We start from the raw sequence: 23,507 nt of genomic DNA, 5'->3' as shown, positions 1-23,507 counted from the left end.
GAGTGCAAGGGTAAGTGACAGAGTGCATTAATGATTACTTATTGAATGACTAAATGTACCACTAACTAAAAGGGCACTTTGATTTATAAGGCAGACCTAGTGGCATTACAATTGCTGGTTTTGCAGAGGATGTTAGTTAATGTCAAAGGGGTGTCAGAGCTGCTGTTTCTTGTTTGATTTGAGTAACAAACACCTACCTCGCATCAGTGTGAGTAGAGTGCCCTTGTACAGCCCACGCACACCACGCGCCGCGTACAACTGGAGGGCGCAGTCCACAGATCCAGCATACTTCACCACAGGACTGTGTACCTGTACCTGGGACACAAGGAGGAAAAACAGACATGGTGGCTGTAACAGGGAGATGATACATCATTTTAAATGCTGCAAGGTGTTGTGGAACAAGAAGCGTTGGCCAACTTTAGTGTATGACAGCATTACATTTAATAATTGTTTTTTCTTTTTAATGAGTCACTGAGTATATAGGAATGGAGGGAAAGATAAAGGCGTATTGCCGCTTACTTGAGGTTCCAGATGCTTCAGACCCAGCTATTTGGAATCAATTAATATTATCAAGTGTTTTAACATCATCAATTCATAGTACGGACATTTTTAAATCGCGCTGGTTTCTCATCAAAATTGCCGCGATAATTAAACCATTATCAGCTAGATTCATCAAGTCTTATCAAGTCATAAGGAATCGCTATTAAGGACTTGCAAAACGAGATTCATGTAGGAATTGTAAAAAATATTGCGATTCCTACATCTTCCTTATTTGCGATTAGCAAATTGCTAATCGCAAATACGGAATAACTCCCCATTCATTCCTATGGGCCTTCAGGCCTTTAGGCCCATAGGAATGAATGAATGGGGAGTTATTCCTTATTTGCGATTAATTGCTAATCGCAAATAAGGAATAAAGGCCCATAGGAATGAATGGGGAGTTATTCCTTATTTGCGATTAGCAATTTGCTAATCGCAAATAAGGATGCGATTTCAAGGGTGCCAGGGGTGTCCAAAGGACACCCTGTAGCACCCCTGAAAACCAAATGTAGCCAGATGTTGCGCACACACATGTCCAAAGGACATGTGTGTGTGTAACATACCACTCAGAAAAATGCACTAAAGTGCATTTTTCTGAGTTTTCGCTATTTACCACGAAGTTACAATTCGTGGTAAATAGCGGCCAGAAATAGCGAATTCGCTAATAGAAAATGGTTAATGAATTGCATTTAAGGAATCTCAAATAGAGATTCCTTAAATGCAATTCCTCACAAATATGCGATTTCGTAATTAGCGATTTTTGCATTTGGGATGATGAATCCCAAATGCAAAAATGGCACTCGCAAAGGGCCAGATTCTCAGAATCTGTCCCTTTGCGAGACGATTTTTCTTTCATGAATCTACCTGTATATACATTATATGTCAGTGCTTTATCATAATACATGTGTGGTATCATATTCATATTAATGCAAATGATTAAGCTCTGGACGAGCATTTAACTCTGTCATATTATTTACGATTGCTCATGTCTAATGAAGACGTCACAAACATAAAAAGTAGACTTCACACTTAGATCAGCAGTAAGTGTAACGCCATTTGTAAATGTTTCGAATTAAACATTATATAGTTTTACACACTGATTACTGTCATCAAGTGTATATAACTTCATCCATTAGTAATTATCACATTACTATTATGACATCACATTCAATTTACTGCTGGTGATTAAGCTCTAGATGAGCTTAAGCATTTCATGATTCATGCTCTAAAATTAAAAAATGGTGGAAAGAGACATTATTTCAACTAATTAAAGTAATCCTTTTCTTGCCCAATGGACATATTGATTAGCATTACATGATTATATTATCCTACGTGAACGGCCAGCTCTGGAGATCAACTATATATCTTGATTCTAGTCTCCGTAAGCGGAGCTCTCTATTCTATTCATTTGATTTTTCTTTTCAATAGCCCTGGCATGTTCAAGAATTCATTTTTTGGTGGGGTGAATTGTACTCCCTAAGTACATTAAATTGCAAGAACATAGTAGAACATACACAGAGAATGAAGTGTTACATGTGAGAAATTTGTTTACCTTTCTCTGTGTATCTGTTCCTGGAATTTAATATGTAAGTTTTTTTGCTGCTATGTCTACATGCCTTACATTTAGTGCATGGGAAGAATCCAGTCAGTTCACTTATCCGTGGATTCTTTCTCATTTGGTCCAAGTGACATTCTGTTAAACTGTCTTTTAATGACCTACTTCTCCTATATATGATCTTAGGATGATTCAATAGATCTCTTCCTATGACTGGATCAGTTTGGAGAATGTGCCAGTTTTGTTTGACAGTTTTAGAGATATTATGAACCTCACTGGTATAAGTTATAATTAGTCTAAACTCCGGTGTCTCAGGGTTTACTTGATCATGTTTCTTATCTTTCAAAAGAAGTTTTCTGGGAATTTTTTCAATCCTTGTGAGAGTTGATTTTAGTATTTTCTAATAAGCTTTATTCGGTTTTTAAGTTTAAAACCATAAAAGCAACAGAAAGAAATACATACATACATAAATACCTCGACAATTCATTACAAAGTTAAAAGAAAACCAACTATTTAAAACAAACTAAAAACGAGTCAACTAATCAAAGTAATAACACAAAGTGCACTCATTCCCCTTTCACCAAGTATTATAATTCAGTGGTTGGGGGCTAGGATAAAAATCATACAAGTCCCAGATACAGATGGGACCATCTCCAATTTTGGGCTGGGAAGATCGTAAGTAGGGGACAATGTTCCTGTGTTTGAATTTAATTAATATAAAGTCCCCCGGAATATCTTTAGGCAACATACCTAGCCACCCCACCCTCCAGACGCTCAAAATTCCGCCATCTAGAGTAGGTGGTAACGGTCTGTTGTTTTGGAGCCAAAAGATGGCTTTGTTCAGCAGGTCCTGGTGTGTTTCAAGTTTACCCTGTTTAAGTGCAGGGACCCCAGAGAGAACAGTCACGTATGGGGCGGCTTCAGGGGGTAGATTAATTTGATGCCTTCTTTCTTGAATAATTCTAGGAGCTGTGTGAGGGACATATACAGGATTAGAAGTAACATTACGGCCACTTGGAGAGGGTGTGGTAAGAGGGGAATCAAGAGTTTGAACTTTCCTGCTTACAACGGACTTAGCCTTTTCGAGGTTGGTAGAGAAAGTAGGACATGTAGGTATAGCAGTATTTTCAGGTAATGGATAAATCCTTTTTACTGTTTTTTCAATACTGGACAACCTGTCCCCCAGATCGTTGATTTTGGTGACCAGGGGTAATAATGCAGAGTTTAACAATCGCTCGATTTGAGCCAGTAGGGTCAATTGGAGGGGCGACACAGAGTCATTTGTTCTAGTCTCAGCCTTATCCGTCATTAATAAAGTTGGGTTGGGGGGATAATGAGGGGCTACAGCACATTTGATCGTTATTAGCCTCATCACGGTTCCTTTTACTGGTTGAGCCCTGGGACAGTATGTTAGCCTGAGGGAGGATTTTTTTCGGGGGATAAAGGTACATCCTGGGGAGTGCAGTTTATTTGGTCAGTGTCTCTGCCCGCTATAGGGGGGGTTGATACCTCCGGTAAATAATTTGTGCCACACAGGGCATTCAACTCCTCCCAGATGGACATAATTATTGGACAGCAGAAATCCGGAAACGATAATAAGCAATTCAAAAGTGGAAAAGATAGAAAGAATTAGAGTCTCTGTACCTCCTCCTTCGATGAGGCCAAGTGGGGTGGCCCGTCCCGTCCTCCTCGGGTCCTCCTCGGGCCACAGAGGGCTAAGCCCTTTGCCCGGGCTTAGCCCGGCGTCCCGCGGAGCGGAGCAGAGCGCTGCTTTTAGGCGCCTCCTGGCGCTTCCGTGGTGGTGTCATGAAGCAGCGCCGCCGCTAAGGCTGCCGGGAGATGTAGTCCCGGGGCGGCGGCGCTGTCGACTGCCCAAGTTGACTCCTGGCGGTGGCGGCTACAATGGGGGCCTGCTCGCCTTCCCCCTCCTCCAAAACAGTGAGTGTCAAAGTTTTCAGAGTAGCCTCATCTTTTAAATCTTTCTGAGGCATCCTTAGATGCCTTTTTGAAATCTGACTGCCTTGTACAGTTTCTTTTCAGTCTTAAAAATTCCCCATAGGGTATACTTTTTATCAGGGGAGCCGGATGACTGCTACTGGCTTCTAAGATTGAATTGCCAGTCGTTGGCCTGCGGAAAAGGGAAGAGCAAATTGTATTGTCTGCAATGAACACTTTTAGATCTACAAAATTTGCTTCTGTTGCACTTATCTCTCCACTGAAGTGCAGATTTACCTTGTTTCTATTTAGGGCTGCAATGTATTTTTCTGGTTCAGCTTTCGGTCCCTTCCACAAGATAAATAGATCATCTATATAGCGGTGCCATCCCACTATGCAAGACACCCATTCTTGGTGAATGTCTGCCCAGGCTACCTGCTTCTCCCACCAGCCCACAAATACATTTGCGTAGCTGGGGGCGAAGCATGTTCCCATGGCCGTTCCCTTCAGTTGTAAATACAACTGTTGCTGAAAAAGAAAAATGTTATTTTAAAGACAGAACCTTAAAAACTCAAGAAGCATTTGGCTGTGTTCTGCCAATTTCAGTGATCTGCCTTTCAAAAAATATTCAACCACTCGAATCCCTTGCACATGATCTATACTAGTGTACAAGCTTGTGATGTCCATCCCTATCATCAACATGTCCGGTTCCCAGTTAATATGGGAGATTATCCTGATGAAGCCAGTCGTATCTCGGACGTACGATGATAGAGTTCTCACAAGGGGGCCAGAAAAACATCGATAAATTTGGACATATGTTCTGTCAGACTCCCAATAGACGAAATGATGGTGGTCTGCTTGCATGCTTATGTATTTTAGGCAGATGATAAAAAGTTGGTATAGTAGGATATGGACATCTTAAAAATAGTATCTCTTCCTGGTCAAGCATGCCACGACCAGACCATTTGTTGATCCGTTCTTGATGGTCAGTGATACTTTCGTTGTATCTTTCTCTAGTAATTCTTGTGTAGCTTATTTCATATGATAGCTGGCTGAGTGCTTACGTAACATAATAATCTCTGGTTAATAAAACAATTTTTCCCCCCTTATCTGATGGTTTACACACGATGGATGTATCTTGTTGTATTCCTATAATCGCCTTCTTCTGTTCATGTGTGAGATTCGGTCTCAATTGATTCCCTCTTGTCCATTTTGTTTTCTTCATTCTTATTTGTTGTAATTCCAATTTAACTGCTTCTTCAAAGGCATCAATGGTATCAAATGGTATATTAGGGACAAATGTAGATTTAGCCTTTAAGCCTGATTTCGCATGTTTTTGCTCAATCCCAAAACTTTGAATATTTTCTATCTCTTGTGATTCTGAGATAGTTTCTTCCTCGGTTAATATCCTTAGATCTAAATCTTTCCTTGTTAATTCATCAGTTGTAGCTCGTGTGGTCTCACTTGGATGCTCATTCTGTGTTGAATACAGATGTCTTCGCAGTTTGAAAAATGTATAAAGTTTTAATTTCCTGGTGAACAGGAAGAGATCAATCCGTGATATACTCAAACTTCTATGTGGGACAGAACGTCAGTCCTTTCTTCAATGTTTCTTCTTCAATTTTAGATCGTCTCCTCAGTGTTAAGTTAACTATTGTTAAATCCTCCTTCTCATCGATTTCTGGGCATTCCTCTTGCTCCTTTTTTGCGAGGCTACGTTCCCACTGGTTGAAGCCTCCTCGCCTTGTTTTTCTTTTCTTTGCTGGTTTCTCCGTTCTGGGGGTTTGCCTCGTCCTCCCCTTTGCCACGTTTGTCGCATCAATTGAAATTCCTCGTGAAAAGGGGAAGGCAAAGGATTTTGCTCAGCACCTTCTTCTCTCGACTGTTCAGCATCAGTTGTTATGTCTGATTAAGAGGTTTCCTTCTGTTCAATCGTTTTGCGTGCAAGATTAGATCTCAGGGCTCTTCTGGGCGCATCATATTTTCGGGCGAATGTCAGCACTCGTCCTTGCTCGTAATCTTGGGCGTCACGGTAACATTTGTTATATTTTGTTTGTTTGATTTTATCTTCATATACTAATAGGCGTTTTTTCATACTCTCCCGTAATTCTTCTCTGCTTTTATCATCTTTGTCAGTTGAAATTATCATTTCCAATTCCTCTATTTCTTTCAGACACTTGAGCATGCCTACAGATGATTCTGTAGTGTAGGCAGACCATTCATCCAATAGCTTGGAGTCTGGGTTTTCATAGGCGGGAACGGTATATATGCCCAAACCGCTTGGAATGGGGTTAACTTCAATATAATTCTGGAGTGATGTCGCCTCCCACCACTTTCTTATTTCGCGTTCGAATAGTCTTTCTAATTTTCCAAACTGCACCCTCAATCCACCCTGCGTGCCAGTTGCCTTGCTTGTAGCGCCATTCTGCCCAGTTTTGTCTCTTTTAAATATGTCTACTGCAGCCTCTTGGCGGGCCTCGTCAGAAAACATCTTCAATGTTAATCCTTTTGTTTAACTTCACACCCTCGTTCCAACCGCTAAACCGCTAAACTTCACAATAAATTGGCGTGATGCCCACCGGAAAACGGGATAATAGAGTTTGAGACTCACCCATTTCCGGATTCGTGATGTAGTCTTTTTCCGTTTATCCTGGACAACCGCGGTGGTGCTACAGCGCTTTAATCGAAGCTCCAGTCCACCGTTGATGCGCCTGCAGCACTCGGGAATGGGTGCGGCTCTACGTGGAGTCGGGTCCACGAATCAATATCAGCTTGTACTCCTTTCGTCAAAAAAGAAGGTGCTGCACTCACGGGTGAATCATTAAAAGTTTATATAAACAAAAAGCGGGACGCGTTTCGGCTCGCGCCTTTCTCGGCCGCTACACGATTTGTTGATTTGGCTCTGCCATTTTATTTTACAATCGCACATGCGCAATTACGCCAATTTCATAGATATAGAAAGTAGTCATCACTTCGTTCCTAGTGAATTGTAGGAGCCATTAATCAATGTTTAGAAATTTTATCATGTTTCAAATTTAACAATGTGCAGTTTTAAACATCAATTATTATTATCAAGTGTTTTAACTTCATCAATTCATAGTACTGACATTTTAAAATTGCACTGGTTTCTCATCAAAATTGTAGCGATAATTAAAACCATTATATACATTATATGTCAGTGCTTTATCATAATACATGTGTGGTATCACATTCAGATTACTGCAGATTGTTAAATTTGAAACATGATCGAACCTTTAATGATTCACCCGTGAGTGCGGCACCTTCTTTTTTGACGAAAGGAGTACGAGCTGATATATATATATATATATATATATATACATATATATATATATATATATATATATATATATATATATTTACACAACACACACATATATGTTTAGAAGTAGATATATGCACACTTTAATTCAAAGTCAGATTTAATGTGTGTGGCAAGCTGCGGTGTGTGTGTTTTTTCTGTGTCCCCTCCTGCAGCGTTGAAGAGTTGAGGTATTGGGGCACAGGTGGAGTGCAAGGAGCAATACAGATGTGTAAAGGCCCCATCTGGCCTACTCTGGAGACCCTACTGTCCCTATGTGTGCAGTGTATGTAAAAACTGGTATGTGTGTGTTGACTCGTGTGAATGTATATCTCGCATGAGTATATGTGTGTGTGTATATACGTGTTTTCACATGTGTTTGTATTTGAGTGGTTTGTGTTCATGTTTGCATGTGTGTTCATACTTGTGTTTGAGCTCTCACATGTGTTTGTATGTGCGCCTTATGTGTGTGATGTGTGAGTGCATGTATTCACATGCTTGTTTTTAATTGTGTGTTCCTGTGTGTGAAAAGGAGAGCCTAGCAGACAGTTTCTCACCTGTAACAGGCACTTGACTCTCTCCACAGGAGCCACAATGGTTGTGCTGCAGACTCCAGCCAGCATCCCAGCCGCAAACACCTGTGAGGGCCTGACACACAAAACAAGAACATCACCTTGTTGCACATGCATTTGAAGCACCAACACAACCCCAGGACAACATACAAGATGCTATTGCAAATGCTGCCATCAGATACCATATATCAGTGGCGTGTGGAAAGACATCCCTGGGCACCACCTGGCTCCAGAGAGGTTATAGGGGACCGGGACATATAGAGACAGAGCACGGCACAGGTGGGACACCCCCAGAGTGGACAAGGCCGAGACCTTCTCAGCTCCACATTGTGAGGTGAATGAGCAGATGGGCTACTCTTCACCGGATGTATGTCATTACTACACATGCTTTTACAACGCATGCCTTCACCACGCAACTTTTACAACGCGACTTGCGTTGGGGGGCGCTGGATAGTGAATAGTTTAATATACTATTCCAACTCCAGTCCCCGTGGATAGTAGGGAAGGTTTTCGATAGTAAATTAAACTATTCCCTATTCTAGAGCGCACCCCAGCGCAAGTCGTTGTAACGACTTGCGTTGTAAAAGTTGCGTGGTAAAGGTAGTGCGTGGTAAAAGTTGCGTTGTAAACGCTGCTCCCCCTCTTCACCTTATAAGCTGCCACCACTATGGTCTGAAGCGTGTGGTGAACAAGGAGAGAAGCTCTTAACTTCCTGCGATGATCTGCTCCGCTTCAGTCGCGGCGTCAGGGCTTTCTCATTTCAACTCCTAAGGAACTGGTTTATGTGTATGCGTTGCATACTTAGGCATTTCCCAGAAAGAGTTAAGTTCTGCTGCTAAGGTATGATGTAGCAGCCTGTATCAAGTTTAATTCCCAGCAACACCGACTTGGCATTTCTTCCTACAAAGTTCACTAAACTCTGACTCATTAAATTTGGCATTGTATTCTATTAGTGTTTGTAGAGTGCGTTCCATACCCCTTGCAAGGCCTAACACACTTTCGTGGGTGGTCTAGTTGGCTTATTTATACAGAACTTCATACACAGGTGAAGGAGTGAAGCGTTGTAATTTGCCTTGGGGTCTTGGGCGCCCTTCAGTGTTCATGGCAAAAACCGTGTTGTTTGTAGTTGAGCTCTGTGGTGTTAGATGAGGTGGTGGGTGGACATTGCCACGAGTGTCGCTGCACATAAGCTTGGTTGTTGCTGAGGAGTTTGACTATAGATGTTGCGTGTATGCAGGCATGTGTTGCATCCTGGGCCAGCGTTACCTCTTGGACTTGCTCTATCGTGAGGGCCCACTGCGTGTGGCATCCTGGGCCACCGCTTCCTCTTGGCCTTGCTCTAACGTGAGGGCTCACTGTAGAATTGCCCCAAGCCAGCATCAGGGCCACAGTGGCAATTCCTCTCGCAGCTACACCTTAAATTCCACCTTTTCTACATGAACTCCCACAAGGCACTTCTTCTACCTCTAGAATGAGAAGCACGCTACTCACCCGTGAGGGTCTCAAGGCGCTGGGGGGTGGAAGGGGGAGCAGCTCCAGGTCAGTCGAAGCGCCAGGTCTTGAGGTCCTTCCTGAATGGGTGCATGGTCGGGGAGCGTCTGATGTTCAAGGGAGCTTGTTCCAGGCCTTGGCTGCGATGTAGGAGACGGCTCTCCCACCAGTTCTGTTTCTGCGGATGCGGGGGACCTCTGCCAGGGTGAGGTCGGCGGAGCAGAGGTTCCTCTTGGATACGTGGAAGGATACAATCTCATTGAGGTACTTGGGTTCAATGATGTAGAGGGATTTGTAGGCATGGGTGAGGAGTTTGAAGGTGACCCTCTTCTTGACGGGGAGCCAGTGGAGGGCTTGTAGGTATTGGGTCATGTGTTTGTGACGTGGTGTCCCGAGGTCGAGCCTGGCTGCGGCGTTCTGTATGGTTTGAAGTTTGTGTAGGAGAGTTCTGTTGATTCCTGAATAGAGGGCGTTGCCGTAGTCTAGTCTGCTTGTTATGAGTGCGTGGGTGACAGTCCTTCTGCAGGGGACACATCCTCTTTACAACGTGGTGTTTACACCGCACGACCTTTACGACCCAGCCATTACAAGGCAAGTCATTACTACGACTTGCGCTGGATGGCGCTCTTGCTTAAGGAATAGTTTGATTTTCTATTCCAACACCTTCCCTACTGTTACGTGGGCTGGAGTTGGAATAGAAAATTAAATTAATTTACAATCCAGCGCCCTCCAACGCAGTTCGTTGTAACGACTTGCGTTGTGAAAACCGCATTGTAAAGTACCGTGATCAAAATGATCGCGATGCACTGACATACATCCTTCTGCAGTCGGGCGTATCTATTTGAAGGTCTTACGGAGGATGCAGAGGCAGTTAAAACTAGTGGAAGCGAGGGCGTTGATCTGGCGGTTCATGGAGAGGGAGAAGTCAAGGATGATGCCGAGGTTGCGTGCGTGGTCTGTTGGGGTGGATGGGTTCCCGAGGGCAGAGGACCACCAGGTGTTGTTCCAAGCAGAGGTGCAGGGTCCAAGGATGAGGACCTCGGTCTTCTCTGAGTTGAGCGTCAAACAGCTGTCTTTCATTCAAGATTCCATGTTCTGCATTCCTTCTTGGAAGGAGTGTCTGGTGTCTTCGGGATTCTTCATGAGTGAGAGGATGAGCTGGGTGTCGTCGGCGTAGGATACGATGCTGAGCCCATGCTGTCTGTGGATGGCGGCGATGGGGGTCATGTAGATGTTGAAGAGTGTGGGGCTGAGTGAAGATCCCTGGGGTACTCTGCAGTTGATTTCCGTGGGTTCGGAGAGGAAGGGAGGGAGTCGAATCCTCTGGGTTCTGCATGAGAGAAAGGATTGGATCCAGTCGAGGGTGGCTCCTTGTATCCCCACGTCGTGAAGGCTGGCTGCGAGCGTGCGATGTGAGACAGTGTCGAAGGCTGCGGAGAGGTCTAGAAGGATGAGAGCCGCAGTGTGTCCCTGGTCGAGTAGTATGCGGATGTCATCCGTGGCGGCGAGGAGGGCAGTCTCGGTGTTGTGGTTGCTGCGGAATACAGACTGGGAAGCATCTAGGATGGAGTTTCTTCGATGAAAGCGGTCAGCTGGGTGTTTACGAGTCTCTCAGTGACTTTGGATGCAAAAGAGAGGAGCGAGATGGGACAGTAGTTTTTCAGGTCCGTTGGCTCAGCCGTTGGTTTCTTGAGGGGTTTCACTTCCGCCCGTTTCTAATCGTCTGGGCAGATGCCGGATCTGAGGGAGGTGTTGATGGTCCGCCCTAGTTCGGGTGCAATGGCGGTGGCGGCCCTGTGGAATATGTGCGGTGGGCATGGGCTCGTTGGGGATCCTTAATGGGTTTTCTTCATGGTCACGGTGATGAGTTCGATGGTAGTGGGTTCCCAGGTGGTGATGGTCGGCTTATCGGTGGTGGTGGTGGTTAGGAGGGTGGTGTCCGACGCTGGTTCACTGAAGTTGTCGTAGAGTACCTTGATCTTCAGATTGAAATAGGAGCTGGGCTTGTCGCAGAATTCCTGGGAGGGTGTGACGTCCATGGCTTCGCTGGTGGGTTTTGCAAACTGCTGTATGACGTTGAACAGTTCCTTGGCTTGGTCGTGTCGGTTTGGACTTTGTCTCTTATGAAGGTCCGTTTGGTGTCTCTTATGCACTGGTGGTATTCCTTCAGGGCGCTACTGTGGTTGTTCCGTGCTTCAGAGGTGTTCTGATTTCGCCAGGTCTTCTCTAGGTGTCTGCAGGAGCGTCTGGCTTCTTGAAGTTCTGTGGTGAACCATCCTAAATGCCTTCTGTGAATACCGAAAGTCTTAAAGTTAGGATTTTTGTCAGTTTAGGAGTCGTAAAGTTAGAACTCCGAACTTTAGGACTCCTAAACTGAGAAAAATCATAACTTTAAGACTTTCGGAATTCACAGAAGGCATTTAGGAGTCCTAAAGTTAGGACTCCTAACTTCTGTGAATACCAAAATGAGTAAGTGCCTTCTGTGAATACCAAAATGAGTAAGTGCCTTCTGTGAATACCAAAATAGTAGTAAGTTTAGGATTTTGTCTTAAGTTAGTTCTGTGAATCGGGCCCTACAGGATTTTTTGGAAAGGAAAACAACTAACATGCTGGAGGAAGGAAGAGGCGAGCATTGGAAGGGGAAGGGTGGTTCACTAAAGCGTTTCTATGAAACACAGGAAGCTTCGGAGTCATTTACATTTCAAACTTCAAATGCAGCTGGGATCACTGACGTAATATAGAATACCAAAATATAGACTTACCAAAATATAGTTGACAAAATATAGAATGCAAAAATATCGAATTCCTCTCTACAAACAGGTAAGTACAAAAATATAAAATTCAAAATATTGTTGTAAAAAATATAGTTAGTCAAAATATCGATTTTTTTTAAATGTCTTAAAAGTAATTTAAAATTAATGAAATAATAAACATAATTAACTAAAACATACTTCAAAATACTCAAATAACTTTAAAATTAATAAATAATTAATTTAAGTTAAAAAAATAAACATACAATTTTATTTTTTAATACATATATATGTATTACCGTAATATTAATAAAAAATATACAATATTTTTACAGTAGGATAGCGGGGGGGTAAAATTTACTATTACCACTCTAGTGAGTGCAACAGTAGGGAAAGCATCGGATAGCGTAGGGGTAAAAATTACTATTCCCACTCCAGTGAGTGCAACAGTAGGGAAAGCGCAGGATAGCGTAGGGGTAAAAATTAATATTCCCACTCTAGGGAGGGCAACAGTAGGGAAAGCGTTGGATAGCGTAGGGGTAAAAATTACTATTCCCACTCCAGAAAGTTTAACAGTAAGGAAAGTAATGATTTAATATATTAATACAAATAAATTAAATATCAATAACAATAAAACATTAATTCAAATTAATTACAAATTTAATATTATGTAATAATTAACCCGTTGAATGCTCATGAAGAGCTCAGCTCCTCATAAGCCACAGAGCTCGTATGCTCATGACGAGCTGAGCTCGTCATAACGGTCCGAACGCTCGCACGTAGTAGTAACTTAGAACTCCTAACTTTATTTCTCCTGAACTGAGAAAAATCCTAACTTTCAGACTTAAAGTTAGGATTTTTCTCCATTTAGGAGTAGTAAAGTTAGGATTCCTAACTATAGTACTCCTAAACTGAGAAAAATCCTAACTTTAAGACTTTTGGTTTTCACAGAAGGTGTTTAGGAGTCCTAACTTCTGTGAATACCGAAATGAGTAAGTGCCTTCTGTGAATACCAAAATGAGTAAGTGCCTTCTGTAAATACCAAAATGGTAGTAAATTTAGGATTTTGTCTTAAGTTAGTTCTGTGAATTGGGCCCTAAGATACCCTAAGGGTTAAATCAGGATGACAAATTGAATGTCCATATGGGACACTGAAGTTTGCACCCTGTTGGAAGTTGTAAGCATGTGGCTTATTTTGGCTGTTGATATGTTCTGTGTGATATCTCTTGGGAAGTTGGTCTTCATTAAGTTAACCTTGGATAAGGATGGGATATTGATACTATTCAACAATGAAATATTGAATATGCATTTAGCTGCTGCTTTTACGACTTATAATAATCTTTTAATTGAGCATTTTTTAACGGATGGGTGATTGGATTTCATTAAGATAGGATGGCTCTCTTGTCAACACTTCAATCTTTGTAATAGATTAATATGGTTTCACTTTTTATTTAGTATTTTGCGAGGAGAAGCCCACTGGGGCTTGATTGTTATGGGAATGCTAGGACCTTTGAAGTAGTCCATGATGTGTTTATTAAATAATTATATTACTGAATTCATGTAAAAGACTAAAGTACTCTGTAGGATTTTATCGCATAGACTATGACCACATACACATTGAATGTGTTCTAACGCTCCCCTGTGTATTCTGTTTGATGGTTTTTCGTCCACTATGATTAATCACCCAGACCTCCCCCTGACCCACATGATCATAAAAGATTGTATGACACTTGATAACTCATCCCGTATTTTATGGCTGAGGTATATCAAGGAAAATTTTGGCAGGTTAGGGCGGGGAGACATATTCTCCAATCCTAAATGTATTAATAAGAGTGATGTGGAGGAAATTAAAACCGCCTTTCTGGCAGGTAGGAACCTGGATAGAGAGGCAAGGGAGGTACGGAAATCAAGCGTGCATATGTACATAATGCTCAAAACAACCCCACGAGTAGAGCCGTATCTCTTGGGGTCGTTGTCTACGCACGAAAAATTCCTCGTAACCAGGTTTCGGCTGAATCTTTTTCATCTCTTGCTTGCCAGACCCAAATGTTTTATTATTAATAAAGTGGCAGCTCCCTGCGGCTGCGACAGAGAGTCTCCGCAGGATTTGCTGCATTTGATGTTTTTCTGCAAATTGTATGAATTTTATCGTAAACGCCATCTGGTTCCTCTTTTAAAAAAACTGAATTTTAGGCAGGTTCGCCCGGCATTAGTCTATCTTCAACTTTTGAAAGAGGATTGTTTACCTTTTATTGTGGGTTTTCTAAAAGCAACCATCAAATGTAGATAGTACATGGACCAGTGATGAGTGTTCCTCTGGTTCCTTCCTTACTTAATCTTATTCGCCCCTTGACTGTTTTTATATAATGCACTGTCACTTTTTATTGTATGTGTTTGTGTAACTTTTATGGTTTACGTTTGTTTAAACCGAATAAAGTTTTATTGAATTGATTAATCATTGTGCTAAGAGGGAGTAGTGTTTGCCATGAATGGTGAAAAGTAATGTGCTTATATTCTTGATAGTTTGAACAGTGGGCTATTTGACATAGAATTGCAGGGCCGGCTTTAGGCAGTGCGACCGGTGCGGATGCACTGGGTGCTGAACTGTGGAGGGGGCGCTGACCTCCCTGGGGGCCCTGGGGGGGTGTGCTGTGTTTAGCGATATCTTATGATTTGAGAGATGAGGGGCACTTTTGTGCGGTGGTAGTAAGAGAGTGAGAGAATCCAAGGGGGCAGTCATGGGTGTGGGGGTGCCAAAAGTGATTGTCGCACCGGGCGCCACCAGCACCAAAGCCGGCCCTGTAGGATTGGATTAACATAAGGTACTTATTTTACTAATAAGCATACAATGTAATATGTAAAATATTTATGATGACTAGAGTTGTAAAACAAATTGTCTACTCGCACATGATATTGATTTTGTTTTGATGACTAGAGTTGCAATACAAATTGTTAAGCTTGCCCACACATTTCCTTGATTCTGTTTATAGTTGATGTTAGAAATGGGATCCCTGGCTGGCCAGGGCTTGCGCCAAAGTCAGTCAGAGACCACCACACCCATGTCAGGGCAAGGGAGTTACACGCCAAGATAACCCCTGCTCACCCTCTAGGTAACGTGGCGCGAGCAGCAAGGCTAAACTTGGAGGCTATGTAGGTTAAGTGTTTGCGCGCGCACCCCAGCAACAACACCCAAGGCCCACCACAAAGGAAACTCCACTCAAGGGTATATATAAAATAGCCTTTGTATTACACTAAAACACATTAGATAAAAACACACACTTTACAATGTGCCAACAGGCACGGGCCGAATTTACAGGGGATATGTACAAGACAGGGCCACCTGGACCACTGTCAGGAATCAGCACTTTTAGAACTTGAAATACTGTTAGAAATAGCACTTAGAACATAGAATATAAATCACTTTAGCACACAACCAGTAACTACTGGTAACCAGGTAAGTACCACCTACGCAACCCTAACCACCTTAGGAGAATATTACGCAGGGAACCAGGACCTCACTAGCACCACCTGTACTAGCAAGAACAACCACCTAAGTATCACAATACCTGTAGGGGTATAAGCACATTACACATGTTGCATAACATACATTCAGCGGTGTAAGAACATGGCACATGACACATTAAAACACATTCAGAGGTGCAGGAAAACACAATAGCGCAAAAATGACATTAGTCACCACCCGTGACTGTCTCTAGGCCAACTGGCCTTGTTGGGGCTAGGACGCCCTGTGTCCCAATGTCAGGGGAACCTAAACGTGGCAGCTGCCCACGAAGTGCTGGGCAGCTGGAGAGCAAGGATGGGGGCCAACACGTTGGAGCCTCGCAGGCTCTGCGCCACTGACTGTCCCCTGAGCCCCTCTGGACCCTACAACAAACTGATTGCCCCCCCCAGAGCCTTCGTGGCTCTTGGTAAACTATGGAGCAATGTGGGAGCAATGAGGTCCCTCATGGGGGACCCGTGAACAACTGGGGCAGCTTGAGCCTCTCGTGGCTCAACAAACAAAATATGGCCCCGGAGCCCTTCGTGGGCTAAAAATGACCATAAATGCCGCCTTGAGCCTCGGGGCTCCAAATCAATGCGGCCGGTTGTTGGAGTCCCTCACGGGGGACTCTAACTCACAATGGCTCCCGGAGCCCTCTCAGGGCTCTACAACTACAATGCCCCAGGGTGCTGGAGGAGCCTCGTGGCTCTGAAAACAAAGCGGCCTCTCATGCGCTACAGGCCTGCCTGGAGCTCTCCCCCCTGCCAGTCCACACTCACCGGGTTTGAGGGCGGAGGCTCCGACGTTGCGCTGGCTCCCCGGCGAGGGCAGCGCCCTCCTGTTCACCTGGTCCCGCTCCTGGGGGCCGGGTACTGCTCACGGCGGCGGGCGGGGCTCTCTTCCTTGGGAGAGCCCCGCGGGGGAACCAGCACACTTCTTTCCCCTTCTCCTCTCTCCAGAGCGCGGGGTGGGCTCCCGTCCGCTTCCGGTTGTCCCGATGTCCCGCCCCCGGCCTGCCTGACTTCCGGCCAGGCGGCGGCAATTCTTTCGAAGCCACGGGGTTTAGAAATACCGGATGGGCACCGGCAAAGGGGGTGAAGGCGCTCCTTAGCGCTATCGACAAAAATAGAGCGCTCTTCAGCGCTTGTGGACAATAAAAGCGCTTCCAGGCGCTTGGAGGGGTGAATACAGCGCTCCCAAGCGCTATAGCAATTAAAGCGCTTCTCGGCGCTTGAGTCAGATAACGCGCTTCCAGGCGCTTAAGGTGACCAGACAAGCGCTCCCAGGCGTTAGAACAACAATGAAGGTCCACAAGTCCGGGACAAAGTCTCTCAGGGTGTGGGGGGGCAAGGCTGGGCCCAGAGCCAGCTCACTGGGAATCCAGGCAGGGAGGCAGTCCAAGTGGCGGTCCTCCTGGTGCCCAGCCAAAGCAGCAGCCCCCCTCTAGATAGGATCAAGAAGAGAACAACTTGTAAGGGGACACAGCCCCTTCTTATACTGTAAATTCCTTTGTCTGAGGTGCAGGGTGGGGGAGAAACCATTCACAGCTGGTTTTGGAGCACCCTTGATGTGCTCAGCCCCTCACTCTATTCACTGGCAGGGCTAGGGTCATTAGACGCACCGCAGGGGGCGGAGCCAGCATTGTGTGGGGAAAGCCCAGCCCTATTCAGGACCCAGGTGCACTCCTCCCCAGCCATCAGCATGCTAATCTCCACACTCACCACCGGGCAGACCCATCATGACTCCTGGAGCCAGGCTCTCCAGCCAGCCCCAGCCAATCACACGCCAGCACTCTCACTGCACACGCACAGCCATGTCTAGAAGTGGCACTTCCACATTAGACACATACATGCCGAATACATCATTTCGCAGCATTCAATCACACGAGTCCGCACATACCAGACTCGAACCTGTACACCCCACGCATCAGGAACTACCAGGGACACATACATTCCCCATGCATTCCTATGGGAGGGCAGGCCTATCTCACCACATGCACTCGGAGTGCGCACGCACTTTCCACTGGGACACAGTGAAAGTGCGCAGAAACCAAAAATCACTACTACTGGGTCATCATTAAAAGCAAAAAGTTTAGGGGTGAACCTGCCAGAAGGGCCAAGTCCAACAGTTGACTAGTATTACGTCTTAAGATGGCGTTCCATTTGACACATACGGTATTTACCTCGTCGGGAAACTTACCGTCTTTTATGTTTACTACCTAATCACTTTAAATATTGTGTTGTACTGTGTCTTGCCACCCATGAGCAAGGCGTTTGCTGAAACGTGTTGGGTGGCTACCTCTACAACATTAAACATTTGCCATTTTCAACCTATGGGAGTGTGCTCAGCCTTGGCATCGTTTGTGAGTATATCTATATATATATATAAAAATCACTGAATAAAACGTTTAAAGTGATGTTATAGTTAGGTGTTGAAATGAAAAAATACTAAAACTTATGTTTAAAGAACACAAAAAACACTGAATTTCACCAGTTATAGTTAAATATAACTATATGATGTATTTTAACATGTCATGAGTGATGTAATATTTGAGTTCCTTGTAGGGGGTGGGGGCGCAAGTTATAGTAATGTACGTAAAGTATAAATAGTGAATTTCAGTGTTTTGGGGGGTTTTAAAATTTAGTTTTTAACTCATTTCAACACCTAACTATAATGTTACTTTAACTTTTTTTTTTACATAAGCTAAGAACGCATTGCCATACTTAACTACAACGTATCTTTAACCTTTGTTTTTGCCATGAATTTCTGTTTTTTTTTAATGTAAGGGTATATCATATTACTGGCGTGTTCTCTGCAGTGGATAAGACTGTCTTCTGCAGTGGATGACAGTCAGACTCCGTCATCTGCTGTGGCCTTTGAATTTAAGTTGAGGCCTATTCGTACTTCCTGGGCTGGCCTCAAACCCCACCTCTTCCTGTGCCTTTTCACCACCACTTAGGGTCACAGCTATCAATCGTGCAGCAGGTGCAGTGACCTCGGAGCCCATTAAATCTCCATCATGGTTGTATTTTATTACCAAATTGGAGGGAGAAGGTCCATGATTTATTAAAGGGCCCACGATTCTCTCGATCTTCCACCACCAATGACAAACTCCCCCCCGTCGTTGCGAAGGTGAGATGAAAGGTGCTATTTTTCGTACTCACGTGAGGCGCTGCTCATCGTTTGGACCATTCAGCTGCAGCCTCTTGCCCAGGCCGTAGCCAAAGAAAGTGACGCCCATGACAGGGCTTATTCCCGCCAGCGGCGCCCCCATGCCCTTGTAGAGACCGCGGAGGCCCTAGTGGAGACAAAACGGCAGGGTGAGGAAGAAACATTAGGCCTTGAGGAGGCAAAGAGACAGGGTGAGGAATAGACAGGAGCCCTTAAGGTAGAAGAGTGACAGGGTGAGGAAGAGACCTACTGCAGGAAGAGACAAGAGGCCTTGAGGATGCAGGGACAAGGTGAGAAAGAGACACAAAGTTTTAAGGAGTCAGGAAAGGTGAAGAAGAAACACATGGGGCCTGATTCACAGAACTAACTTAAGACAAATCCTAAACTTACTACCATTTTGGTATTCACAGAAGGCACTTACTCATTTTGGTATTCACAGAAGTTAGGAGTCCTAACTTTAGGACTCCTTAATGCCTTCTGTGAATACCGAAAGTCTTAAAGTTAGGATTGTTCTCAGTTAGGAGTAGTAAAATTAGGAGTCCTAACTTTAGGACTCCTTAATGCCTTCTGTGAATACCGAAAGTCTTAAAGTTAGGATTGTTCTCAGTTTAGGAGTAGTAAAGTTTGGACTCCTAACTTTAGGACTCCTAAATGCCTTCTGTGAATACCGAAAGTCTTAAAGTTAGGATTGTTCTCAGTTTAGGAGTAGTAAAATTAGGAGTCCTAACTTTAGGACTCCTAAATGCCTTCTGTGAATACCGAAAGTCTTAAAGTTAGGATTGTTCTCAGATTAGGAGTAGTAAAGTTTGGACTCCTAACTTTAGGACTCGTAAATGCCTTCTGTGAATACCGAAAGTCTTAAAGTTAGGATTGTTCTCAGTTTAGGAGTCCTAAAATTAGGAGTCCTAAAGTTACTACTCCTAAACTGAGAAAAATCCTAACTTTAAGTCTTTTGGTATTCACAGAAGGCATTTAGGAGTCCTAAAGTTAGGACTCCTAACTTCTGTGAATACCGAAATGAGTAAGTGCCTTCTGTGAATACCAAAATGAGTAAGTGCCTTCTGTGAATACCAAAATGGTAGTAAGTTTAGGATTTTGTCTTAAGTTAGTTCTGTGAATCTGGCCCATGGTCTTGAGGGGGCATAGAGACCGGCCAAGGGAGAGGTTTGAGGCTTAGAGAAGGGAGAGACTTGGTGAGGAAGAGGCTTGCTTGCTACTCCGCTCGTAGTCTGCAAAGCCACCTTGTCCACAAGCGAGTGATGTGATCCATCCTACTCCACCCCTTCCAGAAGAGAGGTGTAATCCTTCCTACCCACACTGTCCAGAAGAGTAATGTACCCCTGCCAACTCCATCCTCTCCAAGTGAGAGTCGACATGGGTACACAACCCCGCCTGAACTATAACCCTACTTCACCCTACTTAGAATAGTGTCACCATGCCTACTCCACCCTGTCTATACCAGAGTAAGGTAATTCCACCTACCCAGCCTGGCTAGTGTAACCTACTCCACCCTCGCCAAACCTTAGTAGTGCAATGCCATCTACTCACCCCATCCAGAAGAAAGTAGTGCAATCCTGCCTACTCCACCCTGTCCATACCAGAGTGATGTAATCTCACCTGCCCACCCTGTCCAAAAGAAAGTAGTGTAACCTGCCTACTCCATCCCCTCCATACTTAGTTGTGTAATGCTGTCTACCCACCCAATCCAGAAGAGAGGAGTGTAATCCTGCCTACTTCACCCTCTCTGTACCAGAGTAGTGTAATCCCGCCTCGCTGCCCCATCCATTAGAGAGTAGTGCAACCCTGCCGTCCCCATCCTATCCAGACGACAGAAGTGTAACCCTGGGTCTACTCCACCCATATCAGAAATCAAGTGTAACCCTGTCTACTCCGTCCTGTACATACCAGAGTAGTGTAATCCCATCCACCCACCCATCTAGAAGAGAGTAGTGTAACCTGCCTACTCCAGCCTCTCCATACTTTAGTAGGGTAATGCTGTCTACCCACCCAGTCTGGAAGAGAGCAGTGTAATCCTGCAACTCCTCCATCTCTAAACAAAAGTAGTGCAATCCCGCCTGCCCGCCTCGTCCAGGAGAGAGTAGTGTAACCCTGCCTTCCCAATCCTATCCAGGAGAGAGAAGAGTAATGTGGCGCCTACTCCACTCAGATCAGAATACAGCAGGGTAAACCTGCCTACTTCACCCTGCCCAAAGAGAGTAGTTCCAGAGGCCTCAGATTCAGTACTTGTGCCGCTGTGAAGGCCTCTTGTTGAGTATTGTGGTCAGGCAGTAGCGGCTCCTGGGGGGAGTGCTGGGGGGTGGGGTGAGGCGGGAGAGGCGCAGGGTGGGGAGTAGTAAACTACGGCATACGGCCGAACAGAGGTAAGTAAACAAATAAACAGTAGCGGCTCCTGGAGAGAGTGCTGTGGGCGGTGGGGCGGGGCGGGGGAGGAGCAGGGTGTGGGGCACTAAACTACAGCATACAGCTGAACGGAGGTTAGTAAACAAACAACTAAATAAATAAACCGAATTTCATTTCAGCCATATGCCATAGTTTACTACCCCCTCCCTGCCCCTCCTCCGCCCCGCCCCACAGCACTCCCTCCTTGGGCTGCTACTGCATTGCTGGCATCTTCTTTATGCCTCCACAAGGGATCACTCAGTTGCAACAGTGGCCTAACAAAGTAGCCATGTTGCCAGGGGGAAATGTGTGCCTAAATGTAAAATATGATTTTGTCTGACGTTCAAAAAATCCTCCCTCCGGAGCTGCCCTTATCTGCCCTTCCTCATTCAGTATGACATGTGAATGACTCTCCCTCAGCTCTACAGGCTCAGATTGACATGAAAGGGATTCTTCGACTGCTGTAGAAGCCTGTGCCTTATACGTGACTGACTTTGCTCCCGCCCTTCCGACGCAGAGGTTTTGTTGCAGCACAAAGTCTTGTTTCCCACTGGAGTTTACCTTTACAGCCTCAGGGACTCACCTTGCACTAGATTATCTCGGTGCCATGTGCTCTTACCTTCTGAGCTAAGATCTTGTGGAAGCAGTCCAGGGTATTCTTGTACAGTGGGGCCTGCCCCGGAAGTGGTCTCGCCTGTGTCTGCATATTCACCTGGTGGAACAGAGACAAAATAGCATGAAAGACTCAGACATGTGTGTAAATGAGTTTGATAGTCAGGAGCAAGTCAAAGCAATAATCTTACTCGCCAATTGGCAACGCTGTTGCACCAAAAGCCTGCGCCTGATAACCGACATGCGGTGTTTTCGACAGGCAGTGGAATGCTAAGGGGGTCTTGGTGATGTGGAATGTGGGAAGGCTGGAAAACTTACCTCTTCAACTATTCGAATTGGTGTTCGCAGTCTATCAGCTAGATTCATGAACGAAAAATCAGCTCGCAAAGGGCCAGATTTTCAGAATCTGGCCCTTTGCCAGCGCAATTTTTGCATTTGGGATTCATCATCCCAAATGCAAAAATCGCTATTTGCGAAATCGCATATTTGCGAGGAATTGCATTTAAGGAATCTCTATTAGAGATTCCTTAAATGCAATTCATTAACCATTTTTAAATTGCGAATTCGCAATTTTTGGCCGCAATTTACCACGAAGTCTGACTTCATGGTAAATAGCGAAAAAATAGAAAAAAGCACTTAAGTGCATTTTTCTTAGTTGCATGTTACACACAAAGGACATGTGTGCGCGCAACACCTGTGTAAATTTGCATTTCAGGGGTGCTACAGGGTGTCCTTTGGACACCCCTGGCACCCTTGAAATCGCATCCTTATTTGCGATTAGCAAATTGCTAATCGCAAATAAGGAACAACTCCCCATTCATTCCTATGGGCCTGTGGCCCATAGGAATGAATGGGGAGTTATTCCTTATTTGCGATTAGCAATTTGCTAATCGCAAATAAGGCTGATGTAGGAATCGCAATATTTTGTGCCATTCCTACATGAATCCCGTTTTGCAAGTCCTTAATAGCGATTCCTTAGGAATCGCTATTAAAGACTCGCAAAACGGGTCTTTGATGAATCTAGCTGTATGTTTCTTCTACAACATCACCACAACTTCTGTTGGCGACCACGATGGGATTGATTTGGTAGGCCCTTTCAACTGGTTACCAGCCATCTGTGTTACACTCTGGTAGCAGTGGATCCCTATTCTAAGTGGCCTGAAGTAGAAATTCATATCTGAACCTAGTACTAAAGCAGTTATTAAATTTTTTAATGAGATCTTCATCAAAGAAGGTTACCCCAGTCTCTTGATACCAGAAAATGGGGTTCAGTTTGTGAGTGGGGAGATGGAGAAGTTTCTTAAAGCAGGTGACATCAAGCATCCCAGGATGTCACTCTATCAGCCCCAAATAAATGGCCAGTTTGAATGTATGATCACCGTGTTATCTTCTCAGTGTGTGCAATGGGCCATGGACAATAGATGTGTCATTTTGAATGCAGTACACTCTATTCTATGGTTTTATTGCATGAATCCACGTTCCATTAAACAGTTGTCCCCTTTTGAACTATTGAGGAGAAGAAAGTCAGGCTCTTCAGTTGAAATCAGTACTTTATTCAATTTTCTGTTTAAAATGGATATGGTTGACCACATGTTGGACGTATTGCGCGCACTTGCGATTTATACCTCGTCTGAGAGACCATACTTGAATTTTAACTTTC

General features: G+C 44.4%; 1 protein-coding gene across 9 annotated transcripts in view; it reads right to left on the bottom strand.

The window, feature by feature from the left end:
• LOC144785805 (mitochondrial carnitine/acylcarnitine carrier protein-like) overlaps window positions 1-23,507 on the bottom strand; it is a 95,428-nt gene that overhangs the window by 51,016 nt on the left and 20,905 nt on the right. For all 9 annotated transcript variants that reach the window (XR_013602043.1, XR_013602044.1, XR_013602045.1 and 6 more), the window contains exons 2-5: window positions 21,855-21,947; window positions 18,829-18,962; window positions 7,907-7,997; window positions 198-315 (exon numbers count right to left, since the gene is read on the bottom strand). Coding sequence is in view for 3 of the 9 variants with exons in the window: in XM_078664642.1 (XP_078520768.1) it covers window positions 198-315; window positions 7,907-7,997; window positions 18,829-18,962; window positions 21,855-21,947 (436 nt within the window). In the remaining 6 variants the exon portion in view is untranslated. The remainder of the gene's footprint in view (window positions 1-197; window positions 316-7,906; window positions 7,998-18,828; window positions 18,963-21,854; window positions 21,948-23,507) is intronic.

The sequence above is a fragment of the Lissotriton helveticus genome, chromosome 10, assembly GCF_964261635.1.
Source record: "Lissotriton helveticus chromosome 10, aLisHel1.1, whole genome shotgun sequence".
NCBI lineage: Eukaryota > Metazoa > Chordata > Amphibia > Caudata > Salamandridae > Lissotriton > Lissotriton helveticus.
Note: the sequence above shows the minus strand (reverse complement) of the source record. Positions and strands in the feature narration are given on the sequence as shown.